Below are 20334 nucleotides of genomic sequence, written 5' to 3' on the forward strand. Positions count from 1 at the left end.
TGCTTGTAAAGTCATTGGATTTGCCCCTAACAGAAGCTTTTGGTAAATGACACAGGCTCTCTTTGATAGTGAATGTCTAACCAACTCAAAGGTTGATATATGTGGGAGAGAACGGTTTTTATCAGTTTAGAAGTAGATATTTTCTCTCTTGGGCAGACTGCTGTGAGTCCTTCAGCCTTCTGTTATGAAAAAGCAAGTAGGCCATAAGAAAAAAATTAAGAAGTCACCATTTGAAAGCGAGCAAAATAAGGTTGACCCATTCCATCTCGTTGTCCCTTATTTACTCTTTAAGTACAAACTGCTTATTCTCTGGTAGCTCCTAAATGTTTATGGTTAAGAGGAGAAAGGCTGTATTCCTACTTCCTATTAGGAACCTTGTTTCCACGCTCTCCTCTCTGTTGAAAACATCATCCAAGGATACTCATCTTTTTGTCCTCATCACTGTTATTACCTCCCTTCATCCCTGGAAGACTTTGGCTTCTAGTTTTTAGCTACCTGGGCACTGCCAACATTCTGGACAACTGTAACATTTTTCTAACCATTATCATCATTGACTGTTTCTTGAATACCTTCTATGTGCCTGGCAGAGTGTTAGGTACTTTATATCCATTCTCTTATTTAACCTGCTATTTACAGATGGGGAAATCAAGACTCAGAGTTGCAATAACTTGCCCAAAGTGTCACAGTGATCTTACTTTAAACTTGCTTAACTTCAGTTATCTTTATTTTTGTTCACTTGAAAATTCATGTAATAAAACTTCTTATTGCTTAGCACATTGCTTCTGACATCTTGAATCCTGCCAGCCTCCTTTAAACACTGCCCTGTCCTCCTAGCCCTACCCCGTGACTTCTTTCTGACCCTGCCTGCTTCCCCAGCCATCTCAGTTTACCTCTTTCCTTCTGTAGCCTGCATAGTCATTTTTGCTTCCTTTTTACCAACACTCTCACTTCCAGCTGGACATTCTGTAACCACTTGATTACCAGTCTCCAAAATTAGATCAATTCAGCCATCTGTTACATCTGTTCTTCATCTCTCTCCTCAGAGCACTGTTGGAGAAAATCCCATAGCTTTGCCAATTGGCTCCATCTCAAATGTGTTTCTAATTTACCCAGCCCTTCAGTGCTCCTAATTAGTTGTCTTATCCCTTTTTGGCTCCTTTTCTCTTTTCCACCTGGCTGTTCCAAAACTTTTTCACATTTTTCCCAACACAACCCTTCCTGATCTCCAGAGCCAGTTGACGCTGCCTTGAGATCTGCTAAGAACGTAGAATTTATCAGAAGTAATTTCCTCTACTGCCCTCTTCTCTATCTCAAAGTTTATCTGCCTCTGGACTCATCCATTTTCTTCCTTCCCTTTTAAATCCAAAGAAACCCTACTGTTTTCCAGTGGTAACTCTACCTACCTGTACTGTTGCCAGACTCTCCCAGGAAGTTGCCCCATCCACTTCCTTCCCCTTTTATATCTTCAGCCTCTTACCCTCCAATTGCAGATCTCCTCACCTGCAAACGTGCACATCCAAGTTGGTAGGCTGGTGGGGACTGGGGAGGAGTCTTCCCTCAGTCCTGTCTTCCTATCACAGTTCCTCCTTTATGGCCAAACTTGGGGAAAGCGAAGCCTGAGCTGCCGCCTCCCATGTCTCTTTGGTGCTCTTCGCTCTGTAGCTGGGAGGTGCCCCCTCATTCTGGTGAAAGTCTCTCCCACAGATTCCTGCCCACTTCTTCAAAGCCAGATCTGATGGACTCCTGTTAGTCCTTCTTCTCCTTAGTCTATCTGTAGTATTTGACAATACTGGCTACTTTTTCCCCTGTAATTTCTCTTCCCCTTTGATTTTTTGAATACTATTTTCCTCTGTTTTGCCTTTCTTCCCCCTTAAATCACCGCCTTCCTTTGCCTGCCCCTTAATGATTCTCGTTATATTGGCTCTTTGCTCTTTGGGTAACCTCCTGAGCATTGGATCTACACCCCCAGCTTCCTCTGGGTGTTACTTGGGTTGGAGAGAATACAGGTTCCTTCCCATTGCCAGCTCTTCTTTGGTTTCTTAGCCAAATCATCTCATCTTTATTCATCCGATCATCCAAGCTGGACATTTAAAGCCATCTCTGACACTACTTCTACCTGCCTTTCCCTCTGTCACATCAGTCACTAAGTCCTATCAAGTCTCCCTCTAAAATACCTCTCTGTCCCTCCATCCTTACCACTGCTGCCCTAATTAAGGTCTTCATGAACTATCGTATAACCCTTTACATTTTCTTCCTGTCTCTTGCCTTTAATCTCTTCTCTGTACTGTTGTCAGTGTTAAATTTCTAAGACACAGAGCTAATCAAATCCTTCTCATATTTGACATTGTTCAGTGGCTCCAGTCTGCCTACTGGGTCAAGTCTGGCTCCCCTGGCTTGGCATTCAGGGTTCTTCCCTGTCGGGCCCTGTGCCTCCCTGCCAGCCTCCTCTCCAGCAGCTCTACCTGGCACCTGACCTGCATTTTGCAAGTGTGCCATCCTCTGCCTTGAGCCCGAACCCTAGCACTTTCAGTCCACTCTGCTTTCCCTCCTTTTTCTGCTTGGTTTTAAATTTCTTGACCTGGCTCAATAGTTATCTTTTTGATAAGCATTTGTGGCCATCCAAACGGAATGCCTTTTCCTTTCTCTACTCTCCTTGGAGTGCTGATGCTCTCATATTATAGTCAGTTACACATGATTCTGTCTCTCCTCTGCTTTCTTTTAAGCTTCTGAGAAACATCTTTGTTTCCTGAGGTTCCATAGTACAGTATAAGTGCCTAATAAATATTTATTGAACTAAAAGTCGGATAATGTATCTGGGTTCGTGAATGTTAAGCTAAAGTGCTTAGGAGCCTGGGTCTCGTTCTTAGGCTGTGAAGTACTAACAAAAAGCAAAATAAGTTTCTAGCTTTAGCTTTAAAATACAGTAATCCGAGAGTTGTGTATTTTTTTTCTAGAAATATGGCTTTACTAAAATAAGAGAAAATAAATTTTAACCGACTTTGCATCAATATAATTTTGGTATTCAGATGAACTGAAAACACTCATGTAATGGTTGACTGAGTCAAGCTGGGTGTCAACAATCTGTCATCTAACAATTGAGCTCTTTGTGATTGTTGAAAAGCATATATTAAATTTCTCCAGAAAAAAGAATCTATTAAAAGTCATGTAGGAAGGTGAAAGACTATTTTATATAGCATTATAATGAACCCAAATTGGCTTGTTAAGTCTTGAGGTCCCTGAAATGCAGAGAACACTATGGAAAAATGTACACACATCTTTTGAACCTGATTTTATCACTAATCTTTTTATCTTAATATGATGCCAAAAAAACCATATCCAGCTACATTTCATCTAGTGTTATTGGTGGAAAAATGTATCATATTAACAGAAGCAAGTTCCTTCAGCACTGTACATATTGGGTACAATGTATACTACTTGGGTGACAGGTGCACTAAAATTGCAGACTTCACCCCTATATAATTCATCCCTGTAGGCAAAAACCACTCATACCTCAAAATCTGTTGAAATAAAAAAATAAAAAATACTTTCAGTATTGTGAAACCACAGTTATGGAAATATGTATCAATACACACATTTTATGTGTTAATTTGTAATAATACCAAAACTGGAAACTTTTACAAAGGCATAAAGAGACCTAGAAGTACAGAGGCAGTTATGGGTGTATTTATTTTTCCCTGGTGTTGTATTTGTTCATTAAAACTTAAAGCTCTATAGTTATATATTAAATACCATGTTGCCAAACATGTATTTTTTCCTTTAATTTCAATCACATTAAAACAAACCATTTTTTTCGGTGCTTTCTGCCTCTGTAGTTAGAATTTAAACCAGTGATAACTAGTGGACTATTTTTTCTTCCTTAAAGGACTAGGGAAAATGCAGGAAAGAAAATGTCAGTGTGGCAAAAAGTCCATGAACGTTTTGAGTCAGGATTTCGACCTTAGTAGGATGCTAACATTCCAGGCTGTTGGATCCTTTGGTTCAAGTTATTTGAACATTAAGACATTGTTACATTCATTTGCTGTCAAGGACCTTAATCTTTCATCATTCTTTATAATTTGCTATTTTTGATAGCTAATGTATTTTATTTATTAACTATCTGTACAATATTTATATCTATAATTATTAGACATTTTCCTACCATGATTAGATAACTGGGCTGTTTAAAAAAGAAACACCTCCAGAATAGCTAAAATTTTAAAGTTACTACCTACATCTGCCAAAACAGATTAGTAGCAAATTTCCAGAACAGAACAAATTGTCTTGATCTCCTTACCTAACACTTTGTTTTATGTCAAATCTTACTCCTTTCAGAGAACAAGACTTCTTGATGGAAGCTTATATTTTGACATAAAAATTTTGGGGGCTGCAAGTGTAAGGCAATTTTATCCTTATTTTTCGGGTTGAATATTGCTACATTTTTAGTTTTATGGTATTCATACAATAATAATACCACCTATTCATAATACACTTGATCTGGTCCTAACTCATGATAACTCTGTTGAACTTACTAATGAAATGAACTTGAATATTATATTTGAGAAATTAAAATCTCTTGGTTACATAAACAAGGGCTAACTTATAAAATGACATTTATATTTCAGGTTTTGTTTTCTTTATAACCATCTCCATTGTCATTGCTATAATTTATTTGGTATTTCAGATTCATTAACTCATTATGGTAACAACAAAAAAAATTGGCTAAGCAGAATTAAAATTTTAATCAATCATAACACTTAAGCATGGATGTTCTTACAGTGAAAATTTCTTTTAGAATATTCCTGAAAATTCTTTGGATTCAGGCCTGATGAAAATCAATATTTTTTTATTCACTCAGAATCATATGATGTCTAAGGTCATTATTTGTCTATGTCAGGGTGATAGAGAATGTTGGATTGAATGAAGGTGTAGTGATCACAGGACAAATGCTGGCTGTCTTGAGGCATTAAACTATGGTAGCTAAAGGTTTGAGCTTTAGAATCAGACTGCTAGGGTTCAAATTCCAACCCCACCAATTCTTAATTACATGAATTGGGGCTAATTACTGCTTCATACCTCAGTTTCCTCATCTGTAAAGTGGGTTGTCTGAAACATTTAATGTGTGAATACATATCAGATGTTTAGAACTGTGCTTAGCATATAGAAAGTACTTAAATACCTAGCTCAGAAAAATTGACCTGTCAAGTAATATATCTAATTTATTAAGAACTGTAGATAGTTGAATTTAATCCATTTTTAATAATAAAATCAATTGCAATAACACTGTTCATGGAATTCAAAATATATTTGCATTTTTACTATAAGAATTAAAAATGCTAGCAACTGGCCATTGTCTTTTCTGGGCTATTAGCAACTTTACAATACATGCACGTTTGGAAAACATTTTATATAGTTGGTAGTCCTACCTATGACTACAACAAAAGCATGAAGTTATGCTTTGTTATGATGTGTATAAAGTCAAACCAGGCACTCGCGGCTTATCTATCCTATCTAAGATTTCAAATGGAGAATACTTGTGTTTTTCCTTGAGGTTTCCTCAACTGTAGCCAAGTACGAATGACCCAGAGAGACCCTCAATGCAACCCTGTAGGATAACCATGTGGTACTTGAAGTTTAAATATTCCTGTCATCCAACACTGTTGCTCCCCGAGTAAAAAGGTCTCACGGTGTTAGTTATGCTTTTGTTAAGTGAATAGTGAATAGATCTTGGAGACTTTAACAATTCTCTTCTCCCTTTAGTGCATTGCTTTTTAATTTTATTTTATTTTTTGAGACAGAGTCTCACTCTGCCACCCAGGCTGGAGTGCAATGGCACGATCTGGGCTTACTGCAACTTCCACCTCCCAGGTTCAAGTGATTTTCCTGCCTCAGCCTCCTAAGTAGCGTGAGCCACCATGTCCGACCCCTTAGTGCATTTCTATTAAGATTTTTATTTTAGATTGAAAATGAAAGGAAGTTAATTTGTTACAAAATACTGATGTCAGACTAATTTGCTAAGCCCTTTTTGCTGATCTTTTATTTCCCTTTCCTTTATGCCATGTAAAGAAACCATGGAATATGTTTTGTTTTTCGGACATTGGTATTGTATTTTTATACCCTAGTACCTAATAGATACAGTTGATGTTCAGTAGTTATTTGTTGAATGAATTGAGCTGGTGGGACAGAAGGGCCAACCATTATTTGGCCAAATGGTGTTTGCAGAGGCCTGCAGGGCCAGTTAGGCAACATAAGAGAGCAAATTAGGGGGGTGGAAAAAGCAGTAGCGGGGCTTGTGGCGAACTGTATCTGAGGCTGGATTAAACACCAGCCAGAGCTTGTGAGCTCTGTGTGAAAGTAAAGGATTTGGCCAGAAGACTAATGAATATATTCTCCATATGAATAGTAGAAATCTTTAAAATATTCTAGACATTTCTTTTTTCCAGTTCACTGGGTGCCATGATTCATTAAATAAATAAGTAAATAAATAAATGAATATATGTGTTTATGTAAATATACATGCACACATACATATTTGCCCCCTCTATATTGATGTACACATAAAAAACCCTCTAAAAAAGTTGGCTTAACAAAGGTTGTTTGTCTGATGTTTATTTGCTACGTCTCTGTTTATTGATAATTGATAGAGCTTGCAAAATCAACTTTGTTCCAAGTTATATGCAATTTGAAGAGTTTATCATTTCTGTTAGTGACAACATGCACAACTTTACTAACTGGAACAAAAGTAAAAGTTAAATATTCTCAAGAAAGCCCTAGTTAAGTTGCACACACACACACACACACACACACACACACACACACACACACACACACACACACTTTTGTGGCATTCTTACGGGGTTGGGGGGCTTAATTGGCTCTGCCCTCTGACAGAGGTTTCTTAGAAGAAATCGAGAAAAAGCAGCTAGAAAAATATTTATGCTCTAATTGCGAGTGTGGTAGCTGGTGTCCCTCAAGTGGAATGTATATGGGCTTCAAGGCTTTTGACCAATTTCACTGGACTTTCTCAGGGTCTTCCCTCCTTTATTCCCACTGTGGGCTCAGGTATGTTTATAGGATAGTGCTCTAATTCTTGATCATCTTGCTTCTGTTTTGAGTCTTAGCATGAGCCACATATAAGAAAGTCAACCTGCCAGGACTTTTCCTTTCTTGCTACAGCTCTTGAAACTGACAACCTTGAAAACCACCTCTCTCCTAAGCCTTTCTTAATGCACTGTTAACTTTACACTACATATATTACTATTTAACGTTGACACCGCTGTCTTTTCACTTCACATCTGTTATGACGTGGCTTTTATTTCCCTTTGAGGTCAGGGACCATAACTCTTTGACGCACTGTGTTAATAAGGACTTACTAAATGGCTGTTCATAGGATGTAAAATTCACTGCGACTTTGAAGCTGAGTAAAGATAGCTTGAATCCTTTGTAAGTTCTTGGGAAAACAGACAGATTCTTTTTTACTGACAGCCTGTATCATCACCAAAATGGACCTGTCTTATAATTGACAAGACCCCTTAATAAAATGTTACAGACTAATTTGAGAAATAATCATTGGGTGGGAGAAAAGGGCATTTGCTAGAAAATCAAGTAAACTTTGTTGTCTTCTGGCATTTAATTGGAAGAATTCAGCAGAAATATTGTTAATGTTTAGATTGGTTTATGTTCCTTTTTCTAACCACTGATTCCTGCTAAAAAAAATAACTATTTGACAAACTTTTTGCAACTGTCTTTTATCTTTTTCTGGTTTACATCTGTTGCCCAGGCATTCTGGTTACATATCACACTCATACTCCTTTTGTATATTAGCATCTAATATGATGTGGAAGAACTTGTATTGTTTACTTGAAAATTGCTTGTTTATTAAGTTCTGACAGCAAGACTCTTCTACGTGAATGTTTTTGGGTCTTAAGATCAGATTTCAAAGCTGGTAGTACTTCGTGTCTCCTTAAGGGAAAGGATTTGTAAGGTATTTATTATATTCAAGCATTCTTAAGGAATTTATTTAAATGGCTGCTAATTCTGCATTAGAAGCATGCCATTGATATGTACTGAATTAAATTTAAGTATATATCACCGCAAACTATATTCTAGTCATCTTTAATTTGTTACAAGTATCTTTTAATATTTTTAAGTAAAACTCACTAATTGCAGAAATGCTTAGAGATGAGTTTAGGCTACCTATCTTTTTTTTAAATTAAATCTTAATTTTTAATCACTATAAATAAATCAGTAAACCTTTTAAAATATAAAGTTTTCTTACAATCACTTTGCATAATTGAATATCTCATTCTTCCTTAGCTAATGCTTTGTGTGGCCCGTCTTTTTGTTTCTATTTTGGCTTAGTTTATTTCATTGATCTTTTATGTAATAGACCTAAGCTGCCTTGTGTGGAAGGGAGAAGCTGCATGACTTGCTGGAAGTTTTACATGTGATGGAATTTAACCTCAGTTTATGTCTCTCCCTGCACAGTCCCTTCAGTCTGAATCTGTTCATTACTAAGGCCTTGCCACTCCAGTGAAAGCTGTTCTTCTCTTAGACACAATATCTTCATCTGGACGAGCAGTGGAGAGGGAAAGCAACTTTTTGCTGGAAGAATATCTCTGCCTTCTTACCTTAAATTAAAGAGAGCACTAAGATAACACCTTCAAGAGACTTGAAAACAGAAAGCTGGTTAATGACTACTATAAGTGCACTGAAACTATGTTTATGGAGATTTCCATACTTTTAAAGACAGTTTTAATGTTGAATTTGGTATTTTGAAAGGTTATTTTTAATGTATTTTGGTAATACAATTTACATGTACAGTGTTACATTATATATGTATTGTGAACTTTAAAAGGCTATTTTGATAAATTTATAAACATATAATATTATGTAAAAACTAGACTATATTTTGGTTTAGATTTTCCTGCTGTTTGCTACCAAAAATTTGTATTTTAAATCTACTTAGTTTTAGTATGATTTTGTCTCTAATGAATAAATAATTCCTTCTTATTAAGAAAAAGTAAGGGAGAAAGGTTTTAGAAAGTGATTTTTATGCTCCCACTATAAATACAGCAAATCAGTTCATTCTTTTGGTAAGTCAGTCCAATTTAACTGAGTTTATCAGAAGTCAGTCTAATTTAACTGAGTTTATTGGAGTTTATCTCCATTATCTCCATAATGGTGTGGGATGGCTGATTTAGGACAATTCCCTTTCCCGTTGTTTTTGTTGCTGAGCCTGTTAGAGTTAGTTTTGCATCCAAGGGGGCTTTAAGAAACTTAGCATGCAGTGGAAGATCAGAATTCACTGAATATTTCTTTTGAGAGCATGGTTTTTCTCTGTGAAATGACTCAATATTCCAAATGTTTTTCTTTCCTTCCTCCTTTCAAAAGAGTTCTTAATCCAATTAGAATATCCTGCTTTGGGTACGAGGTTGTTGTTGCCTGTCATCACCCATGGTTTGACACCAGTTTTAAGTCAATGGAGAGAAAAAACTGAAAAAGATGCTGCTAAGTAGTTCTCTGTATTAAAGGAGATATTTTTAAAACAGGGTACAACCCCCTGCTGCACATGCTAGCATATCTGGAACCTAATATGAAAATGAAAGGACCCTTATAGGTACTCACAGCCCTTTCATGTAAGTATGATCTGATATTTAGGTCTTCAGAAGCCTGTAGGTTTCATTTCTGTGAGGAATCGAGAAGCCTTACATCCTGATATCCTTCCAGGCTGCTTAAGGATGGACTGCTTTGACACTGAAAGTGCTAGTTAAACGGATTCATATGAACTGCTTTACTCCCAACCATTCAGTTATTTATAATGTATTTATTGGGGAGTACCTTGAATCTATTGTATGTACTCATCAAAACATCTTGTTCATGTTTTATGTTTTTAAAAAGGCATTTGAATGAATGTTTGACTCAGGTTTGTTAAATTAACCTTCAATAACTGCAGTACCAAAAATTACACCCAACTGCTGAAAGAAATGAATTGTATGATTTAAGAATCAAAAACTAAAATGAGTTATATATCTTTTCTAAAGTCGAAAAAGTAAAATATTTTATTATGTATTATTATAAAAAATTGGTTAATTGTATAGGAAGATGATAGTTTTCTTCAAGTTATCATAGAAAGTAATTCAGATGACATTTGAAAAGTAGGGGAAAGGGAACCATGTTGACAGTTTTAGTTCTGTGAACACTAATTTGTGTGAAGCTCTTAAAATGATTGTAAAGTTGACTACTGTAAATGTTCTATAATTATGTGTGTATATATGTCATATGTGTGTACATGTGTATGTCTTAAATTACTTTACATATGTGCATACATAGACACACCAAGAAGTGGATGTATATAATATAGAAAGTATATAGCAAAGTAATTCTACTCTGATAATAAAAATTGTTTGACATGTATTTTGTTATGAATAGTTTATCTTCCAAAAGATATTTTGGTCTATTTTAAAGTGTAGAAGAATACACTGCTAATAAATAATAAAAGTTTTATGCAATTTACTCATTTTTTGGCTTTTATAATTTGGATTTTTGAGTTATCAATGTGCTGAAGTCTCTTTATAATTTTATTTTTGTTTCAGTGTTGTTAGTGCCTTGAGTGTTTCAAGATCTCCATTACGGATTTTAGTTTATCTTTTATTGACTTTCTAGGTTGTGGCCATTGCCTGAAATACATGACAATGAACTCACAGAAACCTTATACTTTGAATTTCACAAAAGTCCTATGATGTTAGGTTCTTGCTTGCTTTCTCTTAAAATTTTTTTTTCTGTCAATAAAATGCTGATCATGATCAGTGTTTTGGGTCCTGCTTAGTCATTTATGACTACTGATAACTATTGTGTAATTGGTCATTAGTTCCTTTTGAGACAGAATGGCCATTTTTTCTTAAATGAGAAATTATAGAAATAAATCAGTTAGAACAAAACTCATACCTGTTGGATCTATGCCCTGTAAAGTCAGCTTGGGAGGAAGAAGCTACACTGTTTATTGGAGATATTTTATAGAGTAAACTGGATCCCTTTGGGTTATGATGTTTCTGAGGTTTTTTTTTTTCTTTAAACAAGTTTTTTAGAATGCAAAGGAAAGATTGTGGGTGAGAAGGTAGTTTTACATTTGGAATTGGGAATCTGCAAATAGCTGTCCTCACAACACTGCATGAAACAGTTGGGGTACCAAGGTTTTCATAGGACCACATCTTAAAGAAGGAGATTTCTTAAAATCAATGAACCTGTTTCACAGGGCACAAAGAAATCTCTCTCTCTCTCTCTCTCTCTCTCGCTCTCTCTCTTTGTACAGACTGGGTTTTTAGGAAAAAGAAAGTAAAAACACAAATCAATTGGCTGGTTTCAGCAGATTTCTGACCTATTGAGTTTACACGTTCTTTTTTAATCCTTAGATGTAAAATGATTTATAAATCTCAAAACACACCGGGGAAAACTATATATGTGATTCAAATATAGAAGGAACATGAATTTACCAACTGTACATAAATGTATTTTGAAAATTGTTTTTACTTCTATGCTTTCTTCGGTGGCATTTAAACCATTAATATGTTGAGTCTCTAATCAAACCAGTTGTTAGTATACAAGCTGACTTTATTTGTTTTATGTCATAGAAGAGGTCTGTACTCATTCTAAAAGTACCATCATAAGGCAGAGTAAATGATGCCTGCAAAATCCTTGGAATCTTCTTTGCAACACTTAGCAAAGCAAGAATTTGGTCACTGTATGTCTCCTCAGAAGATTAATTAGGGACAATTCCAATTCCAGAACGTAATTTACAGCATAAAACTCCTTTATTTACACATAGGTTGCATAGGGTTGACAACTATGGCATATAAAGGAAAGTAGAAAATAGTTGTATTAAGTTATTTTGAGCTGAATTGAAATGTTAATATATTCCCACCCAGTTCCCTCTCTATGGATGGAATTATGATAATCATATCAAGAAGGAGAAAAATAGCTTTTCTCGAGAATTTTAAACTTTTTTTGTTAAGTACAAGTAGAAACTTATATTAAAAGACTAGTTTTAATGCAAAACGTATTTGGAACAGGTTTTAAGTGGACAAACATAAATTAGCTGACCTTTTCACTCTCCATACCTCATTTTAACCTGCACACCACCAAAATCAAAGTAAATCACATCACCACTTGTGGTGTCTTCTTTGGTTCGAATCAAGTTGACCACATGTTTTTGAGAAGTTGTACTGCAAGGGAAGAATGGGGCTTGGTAATAACTGTAGAAATGACTCTACCTGCAAATATTTACATTAAAACTTCAGATTTAGGGGTGATATTATATCGAATATATAGTCATTCCTCCGTATCCATGGGGGAATAGTCCCAGGACCTCTGTGGATATCAAAATCAGAGGATGTTCATGTCCCTTATATGTTATATTGTGGCATTTGCATTTAACCTATACACATCCTCCTGTATACTTTAAATCATTTCTAGATTACTTATAATATCTATTACAATGTAATGCCATATAAATCGTTATTATATTGTTTAAGGAATATTGACAAGAAAAGTCTGTACATATTCAGTACAGTATAGATGCAATTATTTTTTTTTCCTCTGAGTATTTTTTATCCCTGGTTGCTTGAATCTATTGTGGAACCCATGGATAGGGACGGCCAACTGTATTTTATGTCTATTATGGCTCGCTTTTAAAAGGATCTGAAGTGGCTTCGTAGAACCAAGCAGGTGTATCATAGGGAGAGTAAATAGGGGCTTTGGACATGGAATTTCGAGGCAACTGACACTGGGACTTGAAGCTGAGGCTTCTCAGACATCATAAGATATTTGTCCTTTCTTTCCAGACTGGGCACATTTACGCCACACACACACTTTTAGTCAATTCCAGGACTCTTCATTGGCACTTACTTTACTCAATTATTAAGAAAGGATTATCTCCAAGTGAGATTGCCAGTCTTGATACTCAGATCCCCAAAAATAATTATGTTGAGCACATGGAAGGACAAAATTGGAATCAGAGATCAGATTACTGTAAGAATCCATCTGTCTATCTACTTGCTACTCTCCAACCAACCACCATATAACTGGGCTTTATTAGAGCTAATGTAAGTATAATATATACCTTTTTGTATTGGGGAGTTAAATAAAACTTAGAAGACACTGGGGTCCCAGAGACTTGAGAAGAAAGGAGCTGGTCTTTGTAAAAACCAAATAAAAATGAATAAAATGATGGAGAAGAGGGAGCCATTTTTTAAAGTCTAGGTTCCTTTCAGGCAGAGAGACATTTTGTTCTAAATGGAAAAAACCTAAATTGAGTACCATATTTCAAGAAGCATGCTTTATCAACTCTGGAAAGATATAACCAGTTAGCTTTTCAAGCAACTTGGGGTTGTAAAGTAATGTAGCATCTGCTGAGTGTGACCAGCAGGACTGGATAGGTAGGCCTAGCTTTTTCTGATTTGAGGTTATATATAATATTCACTTCTTCTTGCTCCCTTCTCTACTTTTCATACCAATGTGTTTCACAATTATAGTTGCCAATCCTAGAAGTTTCCTGCTGCTTGAGGCCCAGCTGGTAGCTTACTTTGCCATTTTGGTGCCTTCAATGACCAAGGACTAAATGGCCAGGCACCTCGTCAAATGGCAACACTGCAGGACCTATACAGCTAACATCTGTTACCAGAGACACTGGTGGCAGAATCCCTGGGCTCAGACAGTCTCATATTGCATCTCCACAGAGCACCAGCCAGAGTTCTCTTTCTCTCATATTGCGCTGGAGGCTGAATCAGTGATGCTGGCCCTGAGATGGCTGCCCTGTCATGACAAGAGGTGGGACTGCTGAGTGCAACCTTGAAAATGTACCAAGCTGACAAACTGTGACTTTAGTTTGATCTATTTTAAAGTCAAATCTGTTGGGGGAAATTATCCTTAATTAAGGATTTCTGTTTAAGTGACAAGTAGTTAGGATTGTTAATTTTTAAGGTAAACCAAAAGAGGAAAAGTTCATTCTTCTGGTCTGGAGGAGAGATGAAAGTCAGTTACTAAGCCAGGATCTAATTATTTATTTAATTTAAAAAGACCTGTGTACTGGGGCCCCTAAGGGCATTCCCAGTTTTGATAATTTGCTAGAAGGACTCACAGGACCCAATGTAGAGTTATACCCACAAGCTAAGATTTGTTACAGTTAAAAAAAAAAGAAACAAAATCAGCAAAGGGAAAAGGCACATGGGTTGAAATCTGGAGGAAGCCAAGCACCAAGTGGAATCACACAAGACACACTTAATTCCCCATTAGGAAGATGTGACAAATGTGAAGCATTGTCTACCACAGAAGTTCATTAGAGACTCAGCATCTTAAGTTCCTACTGGGGGCTGGTCACATGGGTACCCTTTGTCTAGCACAATCAAAATTCCAGACTCCGAGGAGGGAGTATTCAACATACACCATATTGTTTACACAGACTAGGTGCAGTGAATCACACATCATTAAGAGGAAGTTTTATATCAGCATAGAGGAACCGTTTACCAGCCAAATTCTCAGGCACAAGTCAAAGACAACCTTGCAAGCAAGCCACTCACAAGACAGTCTCAGGCCTGATTTTTAAATACTTTTCTGTATACCCTACATCATAGCCAAGTAATTTTGTGTAACTAAAGCCCATTTAAATTAATGTGCAGTTTCCCTTCATGCTGTTGACGCAAAACCAGTGTTTTTAGAAAACTTGTTTGTGGAGGGAAGAGTTGTGATTTAGGAGATAGGAGCTTTGTCTTTTGAGACTCCAGTGTTCCAAATGGGCCAGAGCTCTGGTTTTTGTTTTGTTTTCGAATGGATACATTTGGAAGCGGTGTAGCTTCCCCTTATAATACACTCTACCGGCCATAGTAAACCTGCTACCAACCAATGTCCACAATATTCCAACCTCTTTCAGGCCAAATGAGTAGGAGAAACTCACCAACTCATATTTGCTTTAAGAGATAAGCTAGTCTGAAAATTTTGCTCTCAATATCTATGCCACCTACCTGTCATTTATAAAAGAAATAAAAATATAAGTTAATGCAGTTTTAAAAATACTGCAATTAAAAAATACTGCAATTAAAAAAATTTAAAAAATAGTTAAAATTAAAGCTAAAAAATGATTGCAAAAAAGCAGGCAACAGAGGCTTTTAAAGAGATGTACTTAAAACAATAAAGATATAAATGAAAATGATAAAACATTTATAGAAATGGATACATCTTAGGGCTATAAGAAGATTGTATAGATTACTCACAGATTTGTAGCACCTAGTACCTTGTTTGTCCTATAGTAATTGAATAATTAGAGTTACTCCCAAGGCTTAACAGCTTTTGCAAATCTACAGATGCCAAGCTGTCAATCTAAGTGGGATCATTCTGAGCTGGCAAATGTCTTGCTCATAGGTCTTGTCTGACCTATGACTGACTATTGTGCCTGAGGATTTTGATTCACAAGAGGAGTCCAGGGTAGTTCACCCTTGGGATTAGGCTAAATGGAAGGCCTGAGGGCATCTGTAACTTTCTCTGCACACATATCCCTCTTGCTTAGGAGTATTTTAAACTTTCAATTATTTTTTACGTTTTATTTTTTAAAAACCAAGTCTTTAAAAATTTGTTCTTACCTTCTAAGTCACCTTCTTACATATTTTCACATGCCATGTAAAGTCAGTCCTTTAGGTAGTCAGCTTGCTTTCCACAATCTTCAGGAAGCCTTTCTCACTCTGGGTTTGGTAAAGTATAATTTTTTTTTCTCTCACTAAGCTGTGACATCCTTAATTAGGGTTGTATGCCTTTTATTGCTGAAACCCACGTAATTGAAACATAAGCATAGATTAGGCCTATTTAAAAATTCCACTTTGCTTTCCTTTTCACATTTTCTCTGAGTTCTTCAGAAATCGTTACATTTTCTTGAGTGGGGCTCTGGCCATTACATCCAGAGTTCGGACTGAAATCTGGGTTGGGAAATCTTCCTATGGGGAGCAGAACTTTGAACAAGCTGTATTGGAAAAGATTCGGGGCAGTTTAATAAGCTACTCCCTCTGGTGAGGGACATTGCTGGTTAAGAAAAAATTGAGACAGTGGGAAGGGAATAAAATATAAGAACTCATATTTACCCACAGGTTGGAAAGTTGACTGTGGACTGATATTCAGTCACTTATTTGGCAAAGTTGATTGAAAGGCTACCGTGGAGCAACAGATAGAAAGTGAAAACCGTTGTGCTGAAGTTCACAGTTTTCTGAGGATCACAGAACGAAAAAAAACAGAGGAAATAGAGCGTTATTGGTCAGTGGGTATAAAATCACAGTTATCTGTAAGATGGATACATTCTAGATATCTGCTGTACAACCTAGCACCTATAGGTAGCAATACAGTGCTGTGAACTTAAAAATTACTTAAGAAGGTAGCTTTCACATTAATTGTTCTTACCAAAATAAAAGCGTGCTTCCTCCACAAAGAAACCTTTGGAGATAATGGATATGTCAATCACCTTGATTGTGGTGATGGGATCGCAGGTATAGGCATCTGTCCAAACACATTAAATCGTATACATTAAATATATGTAGTTTTATTGTACATCAGCCATTCCTCAACAAAGCTGTAGAAATCAATACAAATAGAAAGGGATAACATATTTATGGTACTTCCAATGAAACACGAGATGTCAGTATTCTCCATGTACCTCTATAAATTCACTGTAATCCCAATAAAAATTCCAGAGTTTTCTGGGGAAAAAAATGGTTCCCAGGCTCTATTCCAGACCAATTAAATCAGAACTTGGACCATGGGGACTAAGATTTATTTTTAATTTATTTTTAAAGCTTCCCAAGAAATTCCTGATGCACAGTCGGGGTAAGAACCACTATACAGAGAAAAGGAGACTCAAACTATTTGTTTTAGTTTTAGTTTTTCTTCTTTTTTTTTTAAATCACCTTAAATATTTTCAAGTCATTTAAGGGTAGGGGAAGTCAAACATTTAACACTGTCTTTTTAGGATTTCCCCCTACAGCCCCATCCCTGGGGAATTTTAGGCAATAAAATAAGATTTTTTTCTTCAGGATACCTTTTAAAAATTGATTTAGGTTGAGGAATAATAGGCTAAATAGTCCTCCCCCGTCTATCAGTGAATATCCTGCTCAAGGGATAGCACTAGGAACTGTGGGAATACAAGGATGAGAAGGTATCTTCTCCATGCCTTCAACCATATCTTCAAGGAGCTCGCAATCCACTTGGGGAAACTGCATAATCATATATTCGCTGGTCTTTTCCGACCATGAGCAAAACGCAACATTAACTAACTTAGGTCACAAGACGCATGTGGAACCCAATAAATGGTAAGTGCCTGGGCCTCAGGTACAGCTGGAACCAGGAGCTCCAAACTAGCAGGAGCATCCTATCTCATGGAAAACGTGGATGCCACCAGCGGACATATCTTTACAACTTAGGCTTTAGTCACCGGGTACCCTGGCCTGACTGTCAGCCCTGAACCCACACCACTGGGAAGTGACTCATAATCAGCTCTGGCCCTGTAAATTATGGCTGGGGTGGGGTGGGGAATTTGAATGGCTGAGCTCACAAAAGAACAGGGAACTCCCTTTGAAATCAAGTGAAAGATAATAGTTTTCTGACCCAGAGGGGTTCTAATTCAAAGAAAAGTATGTGACGAAGGGGTTTGCTGGGCAGACAAAACAAGTGTCTACCATACATGCAGCATAGCAAGACAGAGATATTCCAGGACAGCACTGGCAGGCAGTATGGTACAGAAGTAATGACCAAATGAATGGCGCAAAATATTGCATTTTCCTGCCCAAGAAAGAACCCTAAACCTTAGAGCAGCTTCTACTCAGAGTTGGGTCTGTGCACACACACTTTGACTTCCCACCACATGAGGGGTGTGGAGGTGATTAGGATGAAATGAGGGGTGGTTAGCACACAGAGAACCATTGCTATTCCACACCCCAACAAGGTGCAAGCACAGGAAATTTAGTCTGGTTTGTGTTGTTTGAGGGCCATCTAAGCAGAGATGTCTGATAAGCAGTAGCAATGGGGTGATGATTGTAGCTCTGAAATTCCATGGCAGGGGCTTCTAACACATATTTAGCCATTGCTTTCGCTGAGGGTCAGAGGGTTGTGCCCAGTATCCAGAGAAGGATTTCAAAATTTTCAAGGACTATAAAACAAAGGGACATGCTGAGAAAGGGGTTTCTGGAAATTGAGAGTGCCAATTTGCTCTGAAACAGGGAGCAGGCATCCTATTTCTGAGACGCAGGAAACAGAAGCAGTTTTTTCCACCATCAATGATGATGTCAGTGAGGTAGAAACAGGATGGCTCCTAGATTTCTTGTTTCTGAATCAATATAATTTAGACTTTATGTTTTCATGAAGAATTTCTTAGCTGTTTCTTAGTTATGTCATCTTGTCAATGCTGCTTAACTAATGATGACAATTGTGGCTAATTGCCTAAAAGTTTCCCCCCATCAGTGTTATATGTGAGAGAACACACACACACACACACACACACACACACACACACACACACTCCTTGAATATGAATTTGATGTCCTCACTTAAATTACCTGAAATAATTCCGAAATGCTTGAAAGCACAAAACCCTCTTCAGCGAGTTCCTATCTCAATCAGACAAATATTTTAAAGCAGTTTCAAAAAATAAACTATACTAAACTTCTTACTGGAAAAAAAGTCACTTCTGGACAGAAACCAAGCCAAAGTAATTTTAGCTCAAATTGGTTTTCCTGGAAAAACTGGAAACACAGCCCTGAAAAGAAATGTCTTGGCGACTTTACAAATCAACACTCAAAAACTAACAAGAGCAGCCTGTATATCCTTTACTTCAATGATTCTCAAATACTAGCATGGAAAGAATCTTGTTTAACAGAAAAGCTTGTTAAAATTCAGATTCTGGAACCTAGCCTGTAGATCTAAACAAGACCTGAGTTGTTTAAGTAGAGAAGATTTGAAGATCACAGCTTAATTAACTCAGAAAAAGACCAATGTAGAGATTTACAAATTAATAGGATAGAACAAGGAATTGTGTTTGGGAAACTATGTCCTAGCCCACTCCAATAGAGCCATCTGTCTTAGTATTGTGGGACAACCTGGTACAAGTCCCAACTCCATCATTTCGTGTGTGACTTTGAGTAAATAGTTCACTGTCTTTTGGTCTCAATTTTCTTTCCAATAAAATGAGATCAGATGATGCCTTAGTCTGTTTGGGTTGCTATTGCAAAATACCATAAACTGGGTAGCTTATAAGCAACAGATTTTTTTTTCTTACAGTCCTGGAGAATGAGAAGTTTAAAACTAAGGCATTAGCAGATTTGGCATCTAGTGAGGGTTGTGTGGTTCATAGACAGTACCTCCTAGCTATGACCTCACATGGCAGAAGGGACTATCTAGCTCTCTGGAGTGGACTATCTAGCCACTAACCCATTAACAAGGGCTCTCCTCTCATGACTTAATCACCCCTCAAAGGTTCCCATCTCCTAATACCACCACCTTAGAGGTTAGGATGTCAACATACGAATTTTTGAGGGACACAGGTATTCAGATACAATATCAACTGCTCTTAATCTTTTTGGGATTACAAACTCATAAAATTATTCAATCTTTTCTCCAGGAAAATGCACAAATACATATTTTTGCACACAAATTTGGGAGGGCCACTTTTTTGAACACAGTTTTGGGGGGTCACATTTTTGCCCACAAATTTGGGAGGGTAACAGCTCCCTTAAAATGCTTTAATGAACTTCATATGACAGGCAGTAGCTCTTGGAAGGGAAAAATGGGGTAATGGGGTTCATCCAAATCTGTGTTTCATAAGCCCCCTGTCCGATTCATATTTGTCCTTGTGGAGGAGTCACATCACTTTTTGTCCTCCACTCCTTGCCCCGTGTTAGGAATCACCATTATCACCAATACTTGCAACACAGAGTAAGTGCTGGCCACTTCGGGACGCTGAAGGCTCCTCCAAGGTAGGTGACATTATCACCATTTTACAAATGAGAAAACTGAGGTCTATAAAAGTGAAATAGTTTGCCTTGGTCACATAACTAATAACAAGCAGGACCTGGATATTTGATCTTGACCTTTTAACTTCCATGGCAGGGTTTCTGGGTCTTGGTACTGTTGCCATTTTGACCTGGATAAGTCTGTATTGTGAGGGTGCTGTGCTGTGTCAACATTGTGAGAGGCTTAGCAGCATCTTTGGCTTCTATCCATTAGATACCAATAGCATTCCCCACCCAAATTTTGACAACAAAAAATGTTTCTAGAAATTGCCAAATGTATGCTTGGGGGAAAAATCTCCCCCAT

The 20334-nt window shown here is 37.1% G+C and overlaps 1 protein-coding gene across 2 annotated transcripts in view; it reads left to right on the plus strand.

Annotated features, from left to right (window-relative positions):
• CDC14A (cell division cycle 14A) overlaps positions 1-10512 on the plus strand; it is a 183884-nt gene extending 173372 nt beyond the window's left edge. For both annotated transcript variants that reach the window (XM_032262941.1, XM_032262939.1), the window contains one exon: positions 8485-10512. In XM_032262941.1, the coding sequence (XP_032118832.1) occupies positions 8485-8514 (30 nt within the window). In that variant the 3' untranslated portion in view covers positions 8515-10512. The remainder of the gene's footprint in view (positions 1-8484) is intronic.
• The last annotated feature ends 9822 nt before the right edge of the window (positions 10513-20334 follow it).

This window comes from Sapajus apella, unplaced genomic scaffold, assembly GCF_009761245.1.
Source record: "Sapajus apella isolate SASKATOON/1434 unplaced genomic scaffold, GSC_monkey_1.0 scaffold133, whole genome shotgun sequence".
NCBI lineage: Eukaryota > Metazoa > Chordata > Mammalia > Primates > Cebidae > Sapajus > Sapajus apella.